The sequence below is a fragment of the Sabethes cyaneus genome, chromosome 3 (genome assembly GCF_943734655.1).
Source record: "Sabethes cyaneus chromosome 3, idSabCyanKW18_F2, whole genome shotgun sequence".
Lineage (NCBI taxonomy): Eukaryota > Metazoa > Arthropoda > Insecta > Diptera > Culicidae > Sabethes > Sabethes cyaneus.
Window position 1 is genome coordinate 132,905,000 of NC_071355.1, and position 25,957 is coordinate 132,930,956.

The following is a 25,957-nucleotide window of genomic DNA, read 5'->3' on the forward strand; positions in this document are numbered from 1 at the left end:
ACTTTGGCACAATCTCACCCCTTCTAGGGGGTGACATTGTGCCAAAAGCTTAAAGTCAAGCTAAAAACCTAAACAGTGAACGTTAGCATGTTTATAAACAATACACATAATTATCAGTATAGAGTATTTCATATGGGGCCGTCCATGAACTGAGTGGACTATCAGGGGCAGGGGGTCGACCAAAAACAACGCATCATACAAAAAGTATGAACGAAAACAACCCGAGGCGGTCTGAAATAACTAAAAATGAGTTAACAAGGGGGAGATATATGAAGGGGTGTATCCTAAGGGGGCATACCTATTTGATCATTTAACAAAAGTAACCATTGCTTCGTTTGAGAACCCGCTGCCGCAGAACATGTAGCCCATCCCACCCCCCTCCCCCTCCTTAAAACTGACAGTTTATACACGGTGTAATATATTCGTCTTATATTAGAATGTTTATCTGAGCATCTGAAATTTCCAGAGAAAAAGTAAAAATTAGTTTAATTTATTTAGCAGACCTATGCTCCAAAATGGATGATGCAATCTAATCTGTCAAAATATTGCGCTCAATAGTAAAGAATGTGAGTGTACTGGTGTATACTGACGTATTTTTGTTGTGTATGTGAAATCCACAAATTGGATCGATCATTATGGCTTGGCACAATCTCACTCCCGTGAAGCTCGAAAGGTACAAAGTTTCGAGAAATATTATTTTCGTAATCAAAACTTATCCAACGCATAATAACCTTTCAATACATTGTAAATGATTAGTTTATATACCTTCAAAATATTAAGTTGATGCGATTTTTTGTTTGGGTTGGTTTATGGGGGACATTTTTTACAAGCGTTATTTCCGAGTATTTTTGATCGCGAACTTTGAAACCCTGTTTAGGCTAAATAGTTTGCTAGTATTATCTGTGTTCCATTCTAAGTTATGAATAAATATGTTATTTTCATCATCATTTTGAATTTAGGTCACCAGTTTCTATAGATATAAAAAAATTTCGCAAATAAACATTTTTGGTTTTTGGCCCAATCTCACCCCCGTAGCACAATCTCACCCCGGATGGCGGTATGAAATTATTTGTACCAGCTACGAATATAGTTTTACGAATGTTTTTTCAAGAACAATACGAAATTATATTCTCAGTGTGCATACCAAGAAGGACATACATAATTGCACAAGTCTATTTTCTCTTCATACAATCTTCGCATCCCGTTTTCGTCGATAATGATGCCAGACAACAACCGTGCATCAAATAAGTCTTGATGCAAGACAGCTACGAATGTACTCTCGTAAAAAATACGAACCATTCGTAATAACAACATTTGCGGTAGACAATAAGCCTACGAAAGTTTTTAAATGGTATGAAATTATTTGTACCAGCTACGAATATAGTTTTACGAATGTTTTTTTCAAAAACAATACGAAATTATATTCTCTGTGTACTGAAAGTAAAGACACATTTTCCACTAAGCTATTCAGTATTTTAAATGCATATGGATAGTATATTAAATACGCATTGATAATATATTGTTTTATTGTTTTACAATCCATCTGACTTAAAGTCTAAATGAACTACTATTAACACTAATAATAATCTAGGGGTATTAGGGGCATAATGAGCACCCTAACTTGTTGGCTGATTTAAGCACCCAAAATGACTGAATTTTTAAAGGGTCGTCATTGCAAAACATACATTCACTATCGATAATTAAAGGCATACTGTTGACAAATTGAAAAATAATTGATTTGATGACGAAAATTGCAATTTAAACTTATGCTTCAAAAACTAAAAATCGGTCAGCGTGTGGGGCAAAATGAGCACCCCCTGGGGCATAATGAGCACCCTTATAAACACATGCTTGAAGGGTGTATATAATATAGTTACTATATATATAGTTCGGCGGATAGAAAATCGGGAGCCAAATAAACGTCAAAAGCGGAGCCAAAAGCTTTTCAAAATCCAAAATGCAGGAGGAATGTCAAAAAAACACACTTTATTTTCATAGAACTAGTCATTTTCAACACCCGCCAGTGATTATTTTTCGTAAAAACCTGCACATTTCACCATAATTTCAAATTTAATTTCATAAATCAGGGATGCCAATTCGCCTGGTTTTCTATCCGCCGAACTATATATATAGTAACTATAGTATATAAGTACAACAACCACACACATACACATACACACACACACACACTCACACACACATGCATATACACATACATACACATATATACATACACATACACACCCATACATACACAAACATAAAACGTGTCAAAATGTCGAAAAAACTATTGACCGTAAGCCGCTTGAAGCCAATTGAGCCGCGGAGGTTGCCTCTGGAGCACACAAAGAATGTTTCGGATGACGCTAAGGCTAGCTGTATTTTAGTGTTGAAGACATATGCTTTTCCGTTTCCCTCTGCCAGCTGGTATACGAGGATTCTGATTTCACGGGTAATAATACCGTAGCATCGAACCTCCATTTACAAAATATGGACCACCAGTTCTTGTTCTGTAGCGGGAGTGAAAACAGACAGTTTTGAAGGAATCAATTTGGTCCACCTCTTGTCCCGAGATTGCCCTTTCGTATGGCCTCACATACCGAGCTAACGCCTGCCTCAGAATGCCGTGGAACTTGGCGACTTATTTTGTGGATATTCCGTCTCGCCTTATAGTGGTCAAGGTCGCTTGCAATGCCTTTTTTGACCAATTATGTCTTCTGGATTCTCTTGGCATATTCATACCATCACTGTAAACAAGCATAGACGCGATAAACAAAGAAACTGACAGGTTAGTTAATGCGACACAGTGCTCGTTTCACCCCACCTAAGGGTGCCCATTTCGCCCCCAGTCAAGTAGTTAAAGTAAAAATGGGGTTTTCCACTAATTATAGTATAAAATCAAAACTTCAATGAAGGTGAAATTTGAGATACAATGCATACATTATGTTGCAGTGTGCACTTGATAGATTAAGATATTTAAATGATCGTAAAAGCTTATTTGGTAGTGCACCAAAATTATAATTTTTTCAGCGTCTGAGAACCTAGTTAAGTTTTTTAATATAACTCCGTGTTTTAAAAGTAGAGATCACTCATTTTTTGATAAATTGATGCTGTAGTACCTACAGCAGTGTTTCGCATGCCATATGATGTTACAAAATGCGTACTTTCGTAGAAAACAGGGGTGCCCATTTCGCCCCGTGTGCTCATTATGCCCCTAATCCCCCTACGACAATTGTATTGTCACCAAACGCTTGAACTTGTTCAACAGTTCACCGAATTCAAAATATTCCTCTACTTGGTTGAAAGTTTTATACACGATGCCACTGGTTCATTGCGGCCAAATTCAGTGCAATGAAATCGGTTAGTCAGTAGTGACGTCGGTCTCAGAGTCCTTCGAGATGCGCGGAAATTTAGAAGCGACAGCAACTTTGGGCAATCAATCTCGCCATTCAGCAGTTTGGCCACGAACAACGCCTGTTGCACGTTACGCCGACACTCAAGTGTATCGAGACCAAGCAATATATGACACAACGTTAACAAGAGTTTAATTATGTTCCGAAGACTTGTCGATTTCTAACTCAAATGACAAATAAAATGGTATAACAAAGGTTTCTTTCACCAATAGGTGGATTTAATCGGGTTTTTGCTTTACTATCGATTAAGAAAACAAAAACCCGATTTAATTCACCTAGTGGTGAAAGGAACCTTTGTTGTACGGTCTTACTTGCTATTTGAGATAGAAATCGACACGTCTTCGGAACATAGTTCATCTATTGGTTACATAACGCTAGTGCGTTGGTTTACATAAAATTTTTAAAAATTGAGTAAGTTTACAAAATTTGAACAGAATAGAAACACTTTTAAATTTTGATAGATCCTTTTTTCATGAAATTGCTAAGTAAGGCATAAGTAAGTTGTTATTAATCTGAGTAAGTGCAAATAAAAGTAAGTTGTAAGAGGAAATCTTATTCTTTAACATATACATTGCCTAGTGAAGGTCTAGTTTATAGATTTTTCAACTATGCATAATTTCCTGTAATGCCATTCTATTTGATTCACATCAATAGAGTTTTCTAGAATAATTGTCATCAATTTTTATTAACCTTCGGTTATTTACGCTGTTGTATTTTGTACAACACGTGTAGGTTTTCCTACGCCATATTGCTATAAAATCACAAATCGTTGTTTAACTAACGTATATTCTTCAATAAACTTATTATGAGCAAAATGTCATAATTATGCAATGCATTAATAATTTAAATTGTTGGGAAAATAGATCAGCATAAACCGCCATCACAGAAACGAAGCAATCAGCATGTGAGGTGTACCAGAATTTGGCCCCAACTGTAATTTTCTCTTGTTTCTTCATATGGAAAAATGGTGTCTGTATGCAGCAAAACTATCAGCAACTATAAAATGTTTAAAATGTATCTGTTGGTAGTCGAGTCATTCGGGGTCAAAATTAAGGCATTTTTTTAATCAAAGTTCTACAGTACTTAAACAAATAAACATAGAGATATACTATATTCATCAAAGCTGTGTATTTTTACTATTTATACAATTTTGTAATACATGAAAAAGTCATACAAGAATTACAAAAAGAGCTAAAATAGAAAAAACTGATTTTACAAATTCGTATAAAATGAATAAGATTTTTCTATCTTCGCTGAATAGTTAGAAGGTTACTGTATTCAACAAAATTTCTTGTAATAATATGTTCTAAAACTTTGCAGAACTCATCAATGTGTTATATTGAAACTGAAGGAAAATAATTTTTTGACGTAGGACTACGTCTTACGGCAAGTTTTGAGATAGGGTGCCATTCCAAAAAATCGAAAAATGCGAGCGTCACGAAAAATGAAAGGTTTTGAGCACTAATAGCTCAGCGGTTTTCCGAAAGATTTTCAATATTCTTACACCAATCGATCGGAAAATCTTCTAAGAATTTACCTAAATGAAGAAAAGTATGGATTCTTGATGTTGAACTATTGAAAAATTGAAAATAATGAACCTATGTTGTACCAGAATTCTCGCTTCGTGATTGGTTGGAAGATTCTTTACGATGATCTAAACCTATACCAATTTGATATCTGTGCTTGGGAAGTAATCCAAAGCAAGTGACCAGGTTTCCTCATTTCAACAAAATTTCTTAACACCGCGGTTCAACCTAGACCATTTTGATGTCTTTGCTTGGGAAGTACGCCAGAGAGAGTAACAAAGTCCCCTCATGCCAACAGATTTCTTACAACCGCGATTAAACCTAGTCCAATTTGATGTCTATGTTAGGGAAGTGTGCCAGAAAAAATGACACAGGTTCGTTGTCCCAACAGATCGCAAATTCTTTACTGCGAGACGATTAAATCTAGGCGAACTTGATATCTATGTTGGAAAAATGTGCTACAGCTGTATTGTTCGGTTATAATACGACTCTCTATGAATACGCATGCTTGTCGTTTCATTAGAAGTGTAGTGAAAAGATGTGCTGTTGATAAAATAGGATTGAATTGGTAAAATCGCTTCAACGTGGGAAACCATGGATAATAAAAACAATCTTTAATTTCAGTAAGATAGCAGGGAGGCAATAGTTTGTGTTCTAGATTTTGTTAAATTGTTTTCAAATGCACAATCTTTTGAGAATTGAACGTATGCAATGTTACTAGTTTGATAAAGGTTACATACAACGCATGTAGCATGTATATACGTTGCATATAGCATGTATACATGAAGAATCGAATGATTACAAGCATGAATACATGCCACTATCACTACAAAGAGACTTACGTAGTCCTGCGTCACCTATACATGCGGTCGTGTCTTGTACACAACCCCTCTGATTTCTTTTTATTTCACTTTTAGGGGGATTAATCAAAATTGAAATTGCACCAGACGATAGAGCTTTCAATTTCAAGAAATTCTTCCGAAGGTTCGATAAACCTAAAACCAAGTTTTCCCAGTCAAAATTCTAGTGCGCATGTCTTTTTGGCTTTGGGCCATTGTGCGCGCGAGTAACCGTGTTACAAAAGTTAGCGCGAGTGTTGGAGGGTTAATATCTTTTGATCGGCAAAACCGATTCTTCTGACATTTTGCAGATATATTTGCAGCATTAAAATCTCTAATTTGATGCCAAAATAATTCAAACTAGATAAACCATCTTAGATGAAATCGTTATAAATTATTGTAAATTTTTTTGTGTTGTATTCCGTTGTGCATAACTTTCAAATTAAACGTCCAATCAAAAAACAAGTCAATAGTGATCTATTAGGTTATGTTACCTTTCAAATGAGACTAATAGCGCCTAAATCGGTTTAGTCATCTCTAAGAAACAGGCGTCAAAACAGGTTTTTTAAGCATAACTTTTAAACTACTTGTTTGTTTTCAATAAAATTTACCCGAAAAATCTAGCGTTAATAAGAACTTTCATTCGATACCAAGATCGTTGAAATCAATCATTTGGTTCCGGAGAAAATCGTGTCACGTAATTTTCACTTTTTTACTTATAACTTTTAAACGAAATGTCGGACCTCGAAACAATTCAATAGTGATATACTACGCAATAATACCTTTAAAACAAAAGTAATAGCAAAACAAATCGATTCAGCCATCTCCGAGAAACAGACGATAGAAAAGTTGCGCCCCGCACATACATACACACATACACACACACAGACATTGCTCAGTTCGTCGAACCCTATCGATTAATATATGTGGCTCGGCCCTCGGATCAATTTCGTTTTTTCGACCAATTCTTTAACCTTTGTTATAGTATAACAAAGGTAAAAAGTTGTTTTTACCTTTGTTGTACAATAATTACCTTTGTTATACTATAACAAAGGTTTAAAAATTGGTCGAAAAACACGAAATTGATCCGAGGTCCGGAGAGCCAAGTCACATATACCAATCGATAGGATGAGGATTCGATGATTTGAGCAATGTCTGTGTGTGTGTGTATGTGTGTATGTATGTAATGATTTTATTGCCTGTTTCTCAGAGATGGCGTTCGCTATTACTTTTGTTTGAAGGGTATTATTGTCTAGTAGATCATTATTGAGTTGTTTCGTGATACGACGTTTCGTTTAAAAGTTATAAGCAAAAATGTGAAAACGTAATGGGTTTCTCCGGAACTACATGACCGATTTCAACGATCTTAGTGTCAAATGAAAGCTCTTATTAAATCTAAATTGTTCAGGAATTTTTATTGAAAACAAACAAGTAGTTTAAAAGTTATGCTTAAAAATCCTGTTTTGACAAGGTAATAATTATCGCCTGCTTCTCAGAGATGGTCAAACCGATTAATGCGCTATTAGTCTCATTTGAAAGGTAATATATCCTAAGAGATCATTATTGAATGATTTTTTGATTGGACGTTTAATTTGAAAGTTATGAGCAACCGTATACACCCCACCAAAATTAACAATAATTTATAACGGTTTTAACTAAGATAATTTACCTAATTTCAATTACAGTGTACTCTTAGAAAAGTTAATCGATTGGGGAATGGGTCGATTAACTTTTCCAAAATATTAACTTTTCTGAGTAGTCCTAAAAGTAATTGAAAATGTTAAATACAAAAGCGAAAATATATTCTCGGATACAGGATACACATTTTTAAGTATCTGAAAGTTGTAATGTAAATAAATATGTAGCAAGATAATATGAAATAATACCTACTTAGTTCCTTTCAGTAAATTTAAAATAGTCGGTTATACTAGTTTACTTTTGATTTTTTGTAGTCTACGACAACGTTTTGACAATGTTCGCGCTTATTTTTTGTTCTCTGTTGTTCATTTGTTTTGCCTTTAAAATTCAATTTGAGTTTGCGCTTTTCCAATATGTTATCAAAAATCCTGAAGCGACTATGTGCACGTATTTAACTAATGCTGCAACGGTCCGGTACAAGAGTTTAATTTAATCCCAGTTATGAAGTTGTGAAAAGGCGATAATATACCGAAAATGATAAATAAAGATAGAAAAAAGACTCCCAGTTATGAAGTCGTGAAAAGGCGATAATATACCGAAAATGAGAAATAAAGATAGAAAAAAGACATACCTGTATGAATAAACGCTTTAGACAACCAATAAATTCAAACTCTCAGAAAAGTTAAGTAAAAATTTAACTTTTTAGAGTGTTGCAAGCGAGCTAATATTCGCTTAACTTTTCTGAACAATTAAGTTTTTAGAGAGTTAACTTTTCCGAGAGTCCACTGTATTTTGATATCAAACGAGAGGTTTTGACACTACGAATATATATGCAAAATTTCATAAGAATTGGTTTTACCGGTGCAATGCACGGATGAAAACAAACATTTGTAATATCGTTCTATTTCAATTATTATTGATTTTATTAAACCAAATACGCGCCAGAATAATGAAAATTATTCTGGAAGTGTGGATATTTAAAAGTATCCATGCGGGGCTTATTGTCCATGAAGGCGACCTCGGAATGTACGTGTATATCCAGCAGAGGTGGGCACAATTCCGCTAATCCGCTAACAGCTAATTAGCTCAGCTAACATTTTGGTTAGCGGTTAGCGTTTTCGCTAATTTTTAAAACCGTTAGCGTTTTTGTTAGCTTCCGCTAAATTTATGTGCCGCTAAATTAACCTCTAACTTTTTTTTAGTAAGAGGAAAATAGTTATGAAATATGAAATTTTTCTTTTAATTTAACTGTTTAGCTATTATCTATTAATATTGTCGCATAGATATGGATCGAAAGATACTTTTGTATGCGAGCACGGTTGATGGACTCATGAAATAAATTAATAATTAAAAAAGATATATTCTTAGAAAACCTCAAGAGAAACTTTCCGATTTATTTACTTCATTTACATCGCATACATTATTTTAAAAATTCATAAGTATTGAAGCATTATTTCAAAAATATTATGAGAATGAAACCATTTGATCTTTTTTAATGTGGTTTTAACCAGTGTGTCATTCACCACGCAAGAAAATGTAACCAAGTTTACACAACAATCCAGCAAAATTATTATCTGGAAAACAATTTTTCACAAAATTTTCCGTGGAAGCGAAAAACTCCATAACAAACTTAAATTTCCAAAATATTTATTTTGTTTCTTATTCTTGTTTTACAAACTGACCAATATGTGCTTGAAAGGGATTAAAATTTGACGATAGTGTTATTTTTTATTTCTGAGTGATGACCAAAAAGGTCGAATTCCTAAAATATTCATAGACAGCAGTCCCCTAAATTAGGCGGTGAGTGGTGCTACATGCCCACTGCATTTTCTTAGTTGCCTGTTAGTCAATTTATTTGGGTTTTGGTAGTTAACAAGCTCATAACGGGCTCTAATAATATACCCAGAATCCGTTTTGTTGGTCGATGGATAGCTGATGGGCGAACAGCATCACGCATCGCCTTATTCGGAGAATTCCTGTACCACTGACAATTCATATCTCAGGAACCAAATGTGTGGTAGAGCAAACATTTTTAAATGAAAATGTAAGTAAATTTTTTTGGCAATCCAGAAAAAATATTGTTTGGAAAAATCTTTTAAAAAAATTTCCACAGAAAAAAACTATGTCCTGCCTCATGGAAATTGCCCTCGTAATTTCATTTCAATCCAATGTGGCAATGTTCTTCAAAACATTTTTTTGTGAATGCCTGCAATTTTTTCACGAAATTATTTCATGTTTTTCCAGTATATATTTTTTCTTATACCTTTGCAACGAAGATTTTCTTTTTTTCAAAATTGGTTTTTAAAAAGCATTGCTAAATTTGTGCTGCTAACAAATTTAGCGGTTAGCGGTTAGCGTTAGCTTCCGCTAAATTTTTGGTTCATTTAGCGGTTAGCGGTTATCGAAGCTAACGTTTTGGATTAGCGGTGTAGCTGTTAGCGAAGCTAAAATTTCGGTTAGCGGTGCCCACCTCTGATATTCAGGCATTCTAGAAATGGGTCGCTGGATGAACAATAGAGCTATCACCATCCATCTCCAGGACTAAAATTATTTGCATATAGAGACATAAACTTTCTAGTTAATGGATGCAAGTAATTTTTTTAGATAAAAGCGCAGTCAGCGGGCGATAGATTGTATCACACACACACACACACACACACACACACACACACACACACACACACACACACACACACACACACACACACACACACACACACACACACACACACACACACACACACGCACACACACACACGCACACACACGCACACACACACGCACACACACACACACACACACACACACGCACACACACACACACACACACAATTGGTTTTACCGGTCAAAAGATATTAACCCTCGAACACTCGCGCCAACTTTTGTAACACAGTTACTCGCGCGCACAATAGCCCCAAACCAAAGAAATCGTGCGCACTACAGTTTTGATTGAGAAAACTTGGTTTTAGGTTTATCGAACCTTTGGAAGAGTTTCTAGAAATTGAAAGCTCTATCGTCTGGTGGGATTTAAATTTTGATTAATCCCCCTAAAAGTAAAATAAAAACCTGATTTAATCCACCTAGTGGTGAAAGGAACCTTTGCTATACGGTCTTACTTGCTATTTGAGATATAAATCGACACGTCTTCGGAAAATAATTCATCTATTGGTTAACGTTGCATTGTGCGTTGGTTTACATAAAATTTTTGAAAATTGAATAAGTTTACAAAATTTGAACAAAATAGAAGTACTTATAAATTTTGATAGGGTAGATGCTCCAGTAGTTGTGGTAGTACCAGTAGTGGTGGAAACTCGAAATATATCATAATTTTGGCGGATTTCGAGATAATTTCAGTTTTCTATTGTTAAATATTTATTTGTTAACAGTTTTATCTAAGATACACAGTTAAAATGCAAGAGCCTGGTGCAAAAATTACAAATTTCTTTTTTGCAGTCCAATAGAGTGCAATTTCTTAAAAAATTCGTAACAATCCATAGCATTTTAACAAGCCTACGTTGTTATCCACATGCTGCCATGCTCATTGCAAGCGTTGCTAAGGCGGTAAACAACATTCCACTATTATAGGCAAATTTTCCACTATTATAGCAACATTACCACTACTTTAGGAGCACATACTAATGTCAGGAAAATCAATATTTTAGATATATTAACCAGCAGAATGGTATAATTTTGGTATGTATTTAAAGCCAACACTATGGTGCATCATATTATCATGTAGTTCAATTGAAAACTGATAAATTGAGCGTTTAAATTGTCTTTACACACTACCCCCCGACATAATCCCTCCATTACTGGAGCATCTACCCTAGTTCCTTTTCTCGTGAAATTGCTGAGTAAGTTGTTACTAATGTGGATAAGTGCAAGTAAATGTAAGTTGTAAGAAGAAATATTATTCTTTCACATATACATTGCGTAGTAGAAGTCTAGCTTATAGGTTTTTGAACTATGCATAATTTCCTGTAATGCCATTCTATTCACATCAATAAAGTTTTCGTGAATAAATTTCATCAATTTTTAGTGACCTTCGGTTACTCACGCTGTTGTATTTTGTACAACATGTGGAGGTTTTTGAATGCCATATTGTTATATAGTTACAAATCATTGTTTAACTAACGTATGTTCTTCAATAAACTTGTTATGAGCAAAACGTCAGAATTATTCGATGCATTAATACTTTAAATTGTTAGGGAAACATCAGCATAAACCGACAAAAAATCACAGGAACGAAGCAAACAGCATGTGAGGTATACCGCATTTGGCCTCAACTGGCATTTTCTCTCGTTTCTTCATATAGAAAAATGGTGTCTGTATGCAGCAAAACTATCAGCAAATGTAAAATGTTTAAAATGTATCCGTCTGTCGGTAGTCAAATAATTCGGAATCAAAATTAGGGTGTTTTTTAGATTCAAAGTTCTACAGATCCTAAACAAGCAGACATAGAGGTATACTATATTCAGTGAAGTTGTGTATTTTTACTATTTGTACAACGTTGTAATACATGAAAACGTCATACAACAATTACAAAAAGAGCTGAAATAGAAAAACTGATTTTACAAATGCATTTTACAATAAATAAGATTTCTCTATCTTCGCTGAAGAGACAGAAGGTTACTGTCTTCAGCAAAATTTCTTGTAATAATATGCTCTAAAACATTGCAGAACACATCAATCTATACCTATAAAGAAGGATTTCTGTCTGTCTGTCTGTCTGTCTGTCTGTCTGTCTGTCTGTCTGTCTGTCTGTCTGTCTGTCTGTCTGTTTTGTGTTCCTTATAGAATCAAAAACTACTGAACCAATCGGCGTGAAAATTTGCATGTAGAGGTTTTTAGGGCCAGGAAAGGTTTTAGTGATGGTTAGAGACCCCTCCCCCCACTAAGAGGGGGGGCTCCCATACAAATGAAACACAAATTTCTGCATAATTCGAGAACTAATTAAGCAAATAGAACCAAATTTGGCATGTGGGTGTTTTCGGTGACAAGAATTTATTCTAGGGTAATTTGAGACCCCTCCCCTCTTTATAAGGGGAATTATAACTCCTCTCCCCTTTAAGAGGGGGGGTTTCCATACCAATTTCCTCATAACTCGAGAACTAATCAAGCAAATGGAACCAAATTTGGCATGTGAAGGTTTTCGAGGGCAAGAAAATTTTCTATGTTGAATTAGGACCCCTCCTCACTTTAAGAGGGGGGGCTCCTGTACAAATGAAATACCAATTTCCTCATAACTCGAGAACTAATCAAGCAAATGGAACCAAATTTGGCATGTGTGTGTTTTTGAAGACAAAATTTTTTTCTATGATGAATTGGGACCCCTCCCCACTTTAAGAGGGGGGGGGCTCCTATACAAACGAAATACAAATTTCCTTATAACTCGAGAGCTAATCCAGCAAATGGAACCAAATTTGGCATGTAGGTGTTTTTGGAGGCAAGAATGTTTTCTATGATGAATAAGAACCTCTCCCCACTTTAGGAGGGGGGGCTCCTATACAAATGAAATACAAATTTCCTCATAACTCGAGAACTAATCAAGCAAATAGAACCAAATTTGGCATGTGGGTGTTTTCGGTGACAAGAATTTATTCTATGGTAAATTGAGACCCCTCCCTCTTTATAAGAGGAATTGTAACTCCTCTCTCCTTTAAGAGGGGGGGGGCTGCCATACAAATTTCCTCATAACTCGAGAACTAATCAAGCAAATGGAACCAACTTTGGCATGTGAAGGTTTTCGAGGGCAAGAAAATTTTCTACGGTGAATTAGGACCCCTCCCCACTCTAAGAGGGGGGGCTCCTGTACAAATGAAATACAAATTTCCTCCTAACTCGAGAACTAATCAAGCAAATAGAACAACATTTGGCATGTGGGTGTTTTTTTTGGTGACAAGAATTTATTCTATGGTGAATTGAGACCCCTCCCCTCTTTATAAGAGGAATTATAACTCCTCTCCCCTTTAAGAGGGGGGACTTCCATACAAATTTCCTCATAACTCGAGAACTAATCAAGCAAATGCAACCAAATTTGGCATGTGAAGGTTTTCGAGAGCAAGAAAATTTTCTATGGTGAATTAGGACCCCTCCCCACTTTAAGAGGAGGGGCTCCTGTACAAATGAAATACAAATTTCCTCATAACTCGAGAACTAATCAAGCAAATAGAACCAAATTTGGCATGTGGGTGTTTTCGGTGACAAGAATTTATTCTATGGTAAATTGAGACCCCTCCCTCTTTATAAGAGGAATTGTAACTCCTCTCTCCTTTAAGAGGGGGGGGCTGCCATACAAATTTCCTCATAACTCGAGAACTAATCAAGCAAATGGAACCAACTTTGGCATGTGAAGGTTTTCGAGGGCAAGAAAATTTTCTACGGTGAATTAGGACCCCTCCCCACTCTAAGAGGGGGGGCTCCTGTACAAATGAAATACAAATTTCCTCCTAACTCGAGAACTAATCAAGCAAATAGAACAACATTTGGCATGTGGGTGTTTTTTTTGGTGACAAGAATTTATTCTATGGTGAATTGAGACCCCTCCCCTCTTTATAAGAGGAATTATAACTCCTCTCCCCTTTAAGAGGGGGGACTTCCATACAAATTTCCTCATAACTCGAGAACTAATCAAGCAAATGGAACCAAATTTGGCATGTGAAGGTTTTCGAGAGCAAGAAAATTTTCTATGGTGAATTAGGACCCCTCCCCACTTTAAGAGGAGGGGCTCCTGTACAAATGAAATACAAATTTCCTCATAACTCGAGAACTAATCCAGCAAATGGAACCAAATTTGGCATGTAGGTGTTTTTGGAGGCAAGAATGTTTTCTATGATGAATAAGAACCTCTCCCCACTTTAGGAGGGGGGGCTCCTATACAAATGAAATACAAATTTCCTCATAACTCGAGAACTAATCAAGCAAATAGAACCAAATTTGGCATGTGGGTGTTTTCGGTGACAAGAATTTATTCTATGGTAAATTGAGACCCCTCCCTCTTTATAAGAGGAATTGTAACTCCTCTCTCCTTTAAGAGGGGGGGGCTGCCATACAAATTTCCTCATAACTCGAGAACTAATCAAGCAAATGCAACCAAATTTGGCATGTGAAGGTTTTCGAGAGCAAGAAAATTTTCTATGGTGAATTAGGACCCCTCCCCACTTTAAGAGGAGGGGCTCCTGTACAAATGAAATACAAATTTCCTCATAACTCGAGAACTAATCAAGCGAATTGAACCAAATTTGGCATGTGTGTGTTTTTGGAGACAATTTTTTTTTCAATGATGAATTGGGACCCCTCCCCACTTTAGGAGGGGGGGTCCTGTACAAACGAGATACAAATTTCCTCATAACTCGAGAACTAATCCAGCAAATGGAACCAAATTTGGCATGTAGGTGTTTTTGGAGGCAAGAATTTTTTCTGTGATGAATTAGGACCTCTTCCCACATTAGGAGGGGGGGCTCCAATACAAATGAAATACAAATTTCCCCATAACTCGAGAACTAATCAAGCAAATGGAACCAACTTTGGCATGTGAAGGTTTTCGAGGGCAAGAAAATTTTCTACGGTGAATTAGGACCCCTCCCCACTCTAAGAGGGGAGGCTCCTGTACAAATGAAATACAAATTTCCTCCTAACTCGAGAACTAATCAAGCAAATAGAACAACATTTGGCATGTGGGTGTTTTTGGAGGCAACCATTTTTCCCATGATGAATTAGGACTTCTTACCTTTTTAGGAGGGGGGGGGGGGCTCCCATTCAAACGAAATACAAATTTGCTCATAACTTTAGAACTAATCAAGTAAATGGAACCAAATTTGGCATGTGAGAGTTTTAGATGGCAGAATTTTTTTTCTGTGGTGTATTACGACCCCTTTCCCTTTTAAGAGGGTGGGCTTCCATACAAATGAAATACAAATTTCCTTATAATTTGAGTACTAATCAAGCAAATGGAACCAAATTTAGCATGTAGGAGATTTTTGAGTCTTGAATTTATTTTATGATAGTTAGAGACCTCTCACCCCTGTGGTAGGGGGATATGGACTCTCATACAAATAAAACAGAAATTTTGGCGAAACTCAAAAACTAATCCAACTCGAGAAATTCGAGACTCTTTCATAAAACATTAATCAATAACAAGACCACAAAAACTATCTATAGTAACACTAGATCATTCAGGACGAGACGGTCGCGAGTGTTGCCGGTGACCCGCCGTCGGAAGCGCCGCCCACTGGGGGACTTGCAAAACTCGAGAAGTGATAAAGATCATCCGAGATTCATGATTTATGTACAACACAGGTTAATTTGTGGCAATACGAAGTTTGTCGGGTCAGCTAGTGTGTTAATAAATAAATAACAAATAACATCAATGTGTTATATTGAAACTGAAGAAAAATAATTTTTTTATTTTACTTTTAGGGGAATTAGTCAAAATTTAAATTCTACCAGACGATAGAACATTCAATTTCAAAAAACTCTTCCAAAGGTTTGATAAACTTAAAACCAAGTTTTCCTAGTCAAAACTCTAGTGCGCACGTTTTCTTTGATTTTGGGCTATTGTGCGCGCGAGTAACTGTGTTACAAAAGTTAACGCGAGTGTTCGAGGGTTAATATCTTTTGACCGGAAAAACCAATTCTTATGAAATTTTGCATATGTATTCGTAGTGCCAAAACCTCTCGTTTGACATTAAAATAATTGAAATTAGGCAAATTAACTTGGTTAAAATCATTATAAATTATTGTTAATTTTGGTGTGGTGAATACGGTTGCTCATAACTTTCAAACTAAACATCTAATCAAAAAACAATTCAATAGTGATCTATCCGGCTATATTACCCTTCAAATGAAACTAATAACGCATAAATCGGTTTGGCCATCTCTGAGAAACAGGCGATCATTTGGACCTTGTCAAAACTGGTTTTTTAAGCGTAACTTTTATACTGCATATTTGTTTTTGATGAAACCTGGTAGAAAGTTTAGCGATAGCAATAGCTTTCATTTGGTACTAAGATCATTCAAATTGGTTGTGTAGTTCCGGAAAAAACCGTGTCACGTTGTTTTCACATTTTTGCCTATAACTTTTAAATGAAACATCGTACCATAAAACAACTGAATTGGTGATATACTAGGCATAAATACCGTTCAAACAAAAGTAATAGCGGATGAATCGGTTCAGCCATCTTCGAGAAACAGGCGATAGAAAATGAGCTGCACACACATACATACACACACACACACACACACATACAGACATTGCTCAATTCGTCGAACCCTATCGATTGGTATAAGACACTTGGCCCTCCGGGCCTTGGTTCTATTTCGCGTTTTTCGACCAATTTCTAAACCTTTGTTATATAGTATAACAAAGGTAAAAATATTTTTCTTCAGTGCCAATATAACACATTGATGTGTTCTGCAAAGTTATAGAGTTATTATTACAAGAAATTTTGCTAAAGACAATAACCCTCTATCTCTGCAGCGAAGATAGAAAAATCTTGTTTATTGTACATTAATTTGTAAAATCAGTTTTTCTATTTTTGCTCTTTTTGTAATTGTTGTATGATTTTTTCATGTACTACAAAATTGTACAAATAGTAAAAATACACAACTTTGCTGGAAATAGTATACATCTATGTTTGCTTGTTTAGGAACTGTGGAACTTTGATTATAAAAAATACCCTAATTTTGACTCCGAATTACTCGACTAGTAGCAGACGGATACATTGTAAACATTTAACATTTACTGATAGTTTTGCTGCATACAGACACCATTTTTCCATATGAAGAAACAAGACAAAATTCCAGTTGGGGCCAAATTCTGGTACACCTCACATGCTGATTCCTTCGTTTCTGTGATGGCGGTTTATGCTGATCTATTTTCCCAAAAATTTAAATTATTAATGCATTGAATAATTATGACATTTTGCTCATAATAAGTTTATTGAAGAATAACGATTTGTAACTTTATAACAATATGACGTTGGAAAACCTACACGTGTTGTACAAAATACAACAGCGTGAGTAACCGAAGGTTAATAAAAATTGATGGAAATTATTCAAGAAAACTCTGTTGATGTGAATCAAATAGAATGGCATTACAGGAAATAATGCATAGTTCAAAAACCTATTAACTAGACCTTTACTAGGGAATGTATGTGTTAAAGAATAAGATTTCCTCTTACAACTTACTTTTATTTGCAGTTACTCAGATTAATAACAACTTACTTATCCTTACTCAGCAATTTCATGAAATATCAAAATTTAAAAGTGTTCCTACTTTGTTCAAATTTTGTGAACTGACTCATTTTCCAAAAAATTTATGTAAATCAACGTACTACGCAACGTTAACCAATAGATGAATTATTTGCAATAAAACAACTAACAAATGGCATGATTCTGCAATAAAGAAGAACAAGACTTTCAAATGAAGTAAAATTAAATTTTTTGGTGGTCATCTTGAGTTCATTGCAATTTTCACAAAAAATTGGACTTTATGAAAAAATAATCACCGTTTTCACCATGAGCACCCCAACCGATTTTCAGTTTAAGGACACCATTGGAAACCTGAGAAAAAATGCTATTCGTAGCATAACTACTTTTATCACAGAGCGGTTGCGACTGAGAAGAGCTGAGACTGATATGCGATTATTCTGCTTATTGCAGATGGGACTGATATGCGATTATAGGCAGTGTATATATCATAACCTTTCAGTTGTGCCTAAATGAGGAATTAGGTAATATGCCACGGACATGAAATTGAGAAACATCCACTTTATTACTTTTGTCTGTAAAAGAGGTTTTACATGGTAATGGCAATCTGTTTAATGTGCATTTTACCCGTCATATATGCCGGAGCCATGCCGTTGAATTGGGTATTTTAGCGGTATATAAATTTTCACATATTGTGATAAGATATGATGTCACTGTATCGTCTCTTGAAGACTTTTTCAAATTTGACGAGTGAAAGTAATAAAAAAAGCTGTTTTTTCATTTCAAATTTTTTTTTTGGATAAGACGATAGCTTATAAGCAAACCACTTTTCGTCTCAGTTCGCCTTAGACAACACAGTGAAAAGATAAACTATGGTCATCGGACGATACAAGTTTCATATGGGAGCTGTCAAAAGCTCGGTCAAAATGAAGAGCTCTATCACAAAGATAGAATAGAGGGAGAGAACTTCTGACATTATGTCAACCAATCGACTTGTTTGATATCTGTCAAACAGCAAATCGTTCTATTTTTGATTTTTCTTCATTTTTACCTTTGTTATACAATATAACAAAGGTTTAGGAATTGGTCGAAAAACACGAAGTTGATCCGAGGCCCGGAGGGCCGTGTCACATATACCAATCGATCAGGTTCGACGAATGAGCAATGTCTGTGTGTGTATGTGTGTATGTGTGTGCTCTTCAATTTTCAATCGCCTATTTCTCGGAGATGGCTGAACCGATTCATCTGCTTTTACTTTTATTTGAAAGGTATTATTGCCTAGTATATCACTATTAAATGGTTTCGTGCTCTGACTTTTAGTTTAAAAGTTATAAGCAAAAATGTGAAAATTACGTGACACGATTTTCTCCGGAACCACATAACCGATTTCATCGGTCTTAGTACCAAATAAAAGCTCTTACTATTGCTAAACTTCACGCCAATTTTTATTGAAAACAAACAAGTGGTTTAAAAGTTATGCTTAAAAAACCTGTTTTGACAAGGTTCAAATGATCGCCTGTTTCTCAGAGATGGCCAAACCGATTTACGTGCTATTAGTTTCATTTGGCAGGTAATATAGCCGGATAGATCATTATTGAATGGTTTTTTGATTGGATGTTTAATTTGAAAGTTATGAGTAATTGAATACACCACACCAAAATTAACAATAATTTATAATGATTTTAACCAAGAAAAATAACTTAATTTGAATTATTTTAATATCAAACGAGAGGTTTTCACACTTCGAATATATAGGCAAAATTTCATAAGACTTGGTTTTACCGCTCAAAAGATATTAACCCTTGAGCACTCGCGCCAACTTTTATAACACAGTTACTCGCGCGCACAATAACCCAAAACCAAAGAAACTACGCATTAGAGTTTTGACTAGGAAAACTTGGTTTTAAGTTTATCAAACCTTTGGAAGAGTTTCTTAAAATTGAAAGCTCTATCGTCTGGTAGACTTCGAATTTTGATTAATCCCTCTAAAAGTGAAATAAAAAAATTATTTTCCTTCAGTTTCAATATAACACATTGATGTGTTCTGCAAAGTTTTAGAGCATATTATTACAAGAAATTTTGCTGAAGACAGTAACCTTCTATCTCTTCAATGAAGAGATCTTATTTATTGTATATGAATTTGTAAAATCAGTTTTTCTATTTTAGGTCTTTTTGTAATTGTTGTATGACTTTTTCATGTATTACAAAGTTGTGTAAATAATACATAATACAATAATACAAATACATAACTTTGCTGAACATAGTTTACCTCTATGTTTGCTTGTTTACGAACTGTAGAACTTTGATTATAAAAAATACCCTGATTTTCTGATACATTTTAAACATTTTACATTTACTGGTAGTTTGGCTGCACACAGACACCATTTTTTCATATGAAGAAACGAAAGAAAATTCCAGTTGGGGCCAATTGCGGTACACCTCACATGCTACTTGCTTCGTTTCTGTGATGTCGGTTTATGCTAATCTTGTTTCCTAACAATTTAAAGTATTAATGCATTGAATAATTCTGACATTTTGCTCATAACAAGTTTATTAAAGAATATACGTTAGTATATACGTAATATACGATTTGTAACTTTATAACAATATGGCATTCAAAAACCTACATATGGTGTACAAAATACAACAACGTGAGTAACCGAAGGTTCATAAAAAATGATGAAATTTATTCAAGAAAACTGTATTGTTGTGAATCAAATAGAATGGTATTACAGGAAATTATGCATAGTTCAAATACCTATTAACTAGACCTTTACTACGCAATGTATATGTTAAAGAATAATATTTCATCTTACAACTTACTTTTACTTGCACTTACCCTCATTAGTAACAACTTACCCAGCAATTTCATGAGAAAAGAAACTATCAAAATTTATAAGTGCTTCTATTTGGTTCAAATTTTGTAAACTTATTCAATTTCCAAAAATTTCATGTAAACCAAACGTGTCGATTTCTATCTCAAATTGCAAGTAAGACCGTATAACAAAGGTTCCTTTCACCACTAGGTGGATTAAATCAGGTTTTCATCAAATAATGACTAAACTGAAATAAAAAATGAACTGTTAGATTCAGGAAACGACGGGCTATCAAATGAGGTCAAAAAAGCCACTATTTTGGGAAAATTAAAATACCCAATTGAAAGAGCGGTAGACCTGAGGCCAAATTCTCTCCGAGGAACATTTTTAACGCGGTAGTCATTTTTCTTGACAAAGTTGGAAATTTGACAATTCAAGTAAAAATTTGGCTAACGTGCATACGTTGTCAATTATCTTATACTAGTGAGTCTTTAAAATGGTTTTAAACTATTAAAAACTGTACGAAAACACAAGTGAGGACAAAGTGGACGACGAAACAAAAAATCCGTGCACCCCGAAGAAATTGCCAAAGAAGGTAGAGGTTCTTCTCTGTATCGTTCCAATTTTAGTATATGTTCAGCCGAAGCTAGGACAAGGTAGAGGTTCAAGCGCTTGAAACTAGAAGGTAGAGGCAGCTTCACCATTCCATCGTTAATAGGAGCTGCGAATCCTGCATCGCGGCAATGAAAAAAATAACAAGATTCAATCCAAAAGCTTTACGATTGTTAAACCTTATACCGGAAACCACCACACCACATGATAACTTTGAATATGTGATGGAAAAATGTGTGTGATGGAATAAAAACAAATCGATTGTTGCGCATGCGATTTAAAATCATCCTTGATATTATCGAACTTCTTTTCTTGCGCTACCTTCGGCTGGGAATATAATAAAATTATTCAACTTCTCATTTATTTCTCATTTATAACTAATTTTACCTGTTTCCCTCTATATCAATTGTACAATTGTTTTTGAATATTGTTTTCAGAAAACATGTTGTCTTAGATAAAGTTGACGTTCCTTCCTTGGACATAAATCAGGCCGATGTAACGCCTCTAATTTCGACCTTACTTGGAATTGCAATACCTAGGAATAACTATGGAAAACTACCTCGACAGGTTTTGAAAGCCTCTGATGTAAGTGTTAAAAATATTTACAAATTTACGAATTCGAAGAAGGATTTTTAATTTTAATCTTTTTTATATGTTACTCGAGTTGCTCTCCTTTTCTATCAAATTTCTAAAAACTAGATTGAATTTCCTACAACTTAATACTTATGACTTATCCGCATACAACATCGAGTACTCATTGATTCAATCTTTCGCTTTTAAGTTGCGGGTACATTAAAGGCTGTATTCGAAAAAAACTGGACTCACTCATTTGTTTGCAACTTGCAACAACTCCGCGTGAGTAAAAATAGCTGAAATATTTGTCTGAAAATAGGTGAGAGTGTGATGTTTATATCGGTAAAGTTTTACAAAATAGATTGAGCGGTTACAGTGCACAGTGGTGTCGAATCGAAGAAAAGCGATCATTAGCATTTGCCGTAAAACAGAGTAACATTGATCGTCGGGGTAACATTGATCAGTTAGAAGACCATTCTCACAAATAAGTGAAATAAACAACTTCTGTCAACTTTCCTGAACAGGTCGGTATTACCCCCGATGATCCATATTAAGGTACACCGGGGCAAGCTGAAAAGCGGGGTGAGTTAAAACGGAAGCGACAATGTTCACCGGAAATGATGAATTGCTGCCAGATTTTTTTCAATGAACCTAAATGCACCTTCTGAGTTCTGACTGTCATAAATGGAAGATCGAAATGACTGAATGCTCTCCGTCCTCTTGTTTACTTTTTGCTATTCGGAAATTTAAAACAAACATTTTTTCGGGTTGTCTAAATCTGTTCATTGATAGTGTATTTGGTAAGTTTTATCTCAAAATTGTAAGTCAGGTAACTATTTGGGTTTGATTTAGTGTAACAATGAGTAATTCTCGCTGAAACGGGGCCACTACTGACACGAGGTCTCCAAGTTTTGGAATTTTTGCGCTTAATTGGTTGAAAGTGGCTGAAAAATATGAATTACACTTTTGATACCTCGAAATAGTAGACCCCTCGTTCGCCAAGAAGCCTAACAGATTCAAAAAAAGTTGAATTTTGAGCAAACCTTGAGATCTATATCATGTGATATTTCGTAAATTTGCCATGAAACAACTAACAAATGGCCCGGTTCTGTAAAGAAGAACAGGGCTTTCAAATAAAATAAAAAAAATTTTGGCATACAATTAAATGGGCATTGGCATTAACTTAATAAAACAACCAGTTATTTGTAGCAAGGCTCACAATTTTCATATAGAGTAAGGAGGAATAAAAGTGCGATTCAATGATTTATCGGTGCAGATTCCGAGTAAATTTTCTACATTGGCATGGATAGGTGACTACTTTGATAGCTTGAATCTAACGTAAACTTTGGTTGCTTACGAAGCATAGTTGCTGAGCTATGTGCAAATGTTATTTTAGGGCGGTTTTGATGTAATTTTTCGTTATATGGCAAATACGATATCAATAGGAGGATATTACTTGCTGAAAATTTGTAGCAGCGTTTTACATCACTCACATATCTGTTTTGAAAATACGGCGAAAATAATTTACAAAATATACTTTTGCTTTTCCGTAATTTAATCTTACCCCGTCAAGCGCCTAGCGGGGTAAAAGTTCGATTCACGGACGGGGCAAAAGTGCGATACATGAACGAGGCTAAAATGTATAACTAATTATATACAGTTTTAGGCACTATATTACAGATACTAGAAATGAAAGATCTGCAGAAAACTGTGTGCTCTACAGATGTTGGCCGAAGAAAAACAATATGTTTCCGCTGATGAAACAAAAAACAAACGTTTAGAAAAGTTTCGATCTAACGGAGGCTGCAATACACCAGCGTAAAATAGAAAAGGTGCAAATTGAGAATATTTCTTACCGGAACATAACGCAGATTGAAGATAATATGGTTTTGTTAGCTACTGCTGGGTAAATTTCATGGATTCTAGCTTCAAACTTTTGCCCCGCGGCATTCGAACTTTTGTCCCGCTAGTGGAGTAAAAGTGCGAATCTGCACTTGATCAGAAGAAAGAATAATTTATTTTGCAAAACCCTATTACCGCAGGTGATTTATAATTGAATGTGAAGACATTGAGTTACTGCATCACTATAAAATATATTATGTTGTTGTCCTTCTTTATATCTCACGAAAACTGATAACAACTTCAAACATCGCGCTTATGCCCCGCCCTACTCTAATTATTGTTATATTTTCAAAATTTGCTATGAAACAAACTACAAACGACATGGTTTTGTAAAGAGAAGAGATAGGGCTTATAAACGAAGTGAAAAAAAATTGGTCGCCATCTTGGATTTGGCTGTCATGTTGGATTTTATCAAAAAATCGCCGTTTTCGTCATGATCCCTCCAACCGATTTTAATTTCAAAACCACCATCGGAAAGCTGAGAAAAAATGTTGTAAGGACATAGGATGGTGGTTTTGAAATTAAAATCGGTTGAAGGGATCATGGCGAAAACGGCAATTTTTAGATAAAATCCAACATGGCGGCCGAATCCAAGATGGCCGCCAATTTTTTTTTTACTTCGTTTATAAGTCCTATCTCTCCTCCTTACAAAACCGTGTCGTTTGTAGTTTGTTTCATAGTAAATTTTGAAAATATAACAATAATTATATGAAAATTGTGAGCCTTGCTACAAATAACTGGTTGTTTTATTCAGTTAATGCCATTGCACACCTAATTTTATGAATGTTTCTTGTAGCATTTTTTCTCAGTTTTCCTTAAAATAAAAATCGGTTAGGGGGCTCATGGTGAAAATGGCGATTTTTTTATAAAATCCAATATGGTGACCAAAACCAAGATGGCCGCCAAAAAATTTTTTATTCCATTTGAAAGCCCTGTTCTTCTTTACAGAATCGGGCCATTTGTTAGTTGTTTCATGGCAAATTTATGAAATATCACATGATATAGATCTCAAGCCCCGGTATACTGCCGTGAATCGCATATCAGTCCCATATGTATTTTTTGTGATTTTGAGTTTGATCGCTAAACAGTATTAGTTATCATTGTTCTTTAGGTTGTAACAAAAAAATAGCTAGTTTCATTTCAAAAAATATAAAAAAAATATCAGGTCAGTTTGTCCCATCTTAAAAGTAATCGCATATCAGTCCCACAGCGGTGGGCGCAGGAAGAAGATATAATATATCCCATACTTTAAAGCTCAAATGAATGATAACACAATTTTATCAACTCTTACGTACTTTATTTACTCATATTTACTCTTATTATAGATAAAATGTTAGCAAACATTACAGATCGTTCGTCAAATATGCGTTCACTGGTTTTGTTCTGGTAATTCAATCCAAAATTGTTTTTTAGTTTCGTCTACTAATGGAACGATGGTTTTAATCAATGATTTTTTCCTTCCATCATCAATCATCCATCAAAATTTTGGTTGATTGTCTTTTTAAATGATTTTCAATATCAAATTCATTAGACATGACTTGTTTTTCTTGCTTCGTTGTAAAAATCTTGCAATGGTTTTGGTTTAGCCCATTCACAGAGTTGGTGTAATGGAATTCGTATGATCTTTTTTTTACAACTACGTATCTGATGTTGTCGATATAGGGTCGAGGCTTCAATTTATTTAAAACATATTGAGATACGCTAAAAACATTTATAAAAAAAACTGTCGGGAAGCATATCCATAATTTCAACGTTGTTTTTGGCGTTTCGTACCGAAAACTTAACGAGGACATTTTTCAGGAGTTATTAAAACTTTTAAATAAACAACACTTTAAGCGAAACAATCAACTTTGACAGTTACACCGTAAATAGAAACCGGTCATAGCGGGACTGATATGCAATTATTTTGCAGTATGTCATGCAAAATAATGGCATATCAGTCCCATTGTTGTTTTTTTATACAAAAATATAATTTTATTGTATAGTACTACCAAAGTATTAAAAACATTGTAATACATATTCTTGAGTCAAGTTAATAACGATATGTCATGCGATATTTTTCTTATCTTGATAAACATGATCACAGCTTTCATCACTGTTTTCTCCGATTGATGAATTTCCATATGGGACTGATATGCGATTCACGGCAGTATACCTTACCTAGTGTTACGGTAAGGTACCCCGGGGCAAGTGAGAATACGGGGTAAGTGGGAACGGACCTCATAACTCTCTTCAACCTCATTTTCTCCAACCGAACCTTTCTAGAAATGAAAAATACAACTCAAACGCATGTATTAAAATTTTAGATTATTTATACAGTTCCCCCACAATTATGGACCATTTAAGCAGAAGTATGATTTTAAAACAATCAGTTGTAGCGCATACTATTGTTTAAAAGCAGTTTATAAATGTTTTTAGTTACAGAAATA

At 35.0% G+C, this 25,957-nt stretch overlaps 1 protein-coding gene across 1 annotated transcript in view; it reads left to right on the forward strand.

The window, feature by feature from the left end:
• The window catches only part of LOC128744430 (GPI ethanolamine phosphate transferase 1), a 188,950-nt gene that overhangs the window by 86,555 nt on the left and 76,438 nt on the right, over positions 1-25,957 (forward strand). Inside the window, exon 5 of the mRNA XM_053841448.1 lies at positions 21,491-21,638. Within this exon, the coding sequence (XP_053697423.1) occupies positions 21,491-21,638 (148 nt within the window). The remainder of the gene's footprint in view (positions 1-21,490; positions 21,639-25,957) is intronic.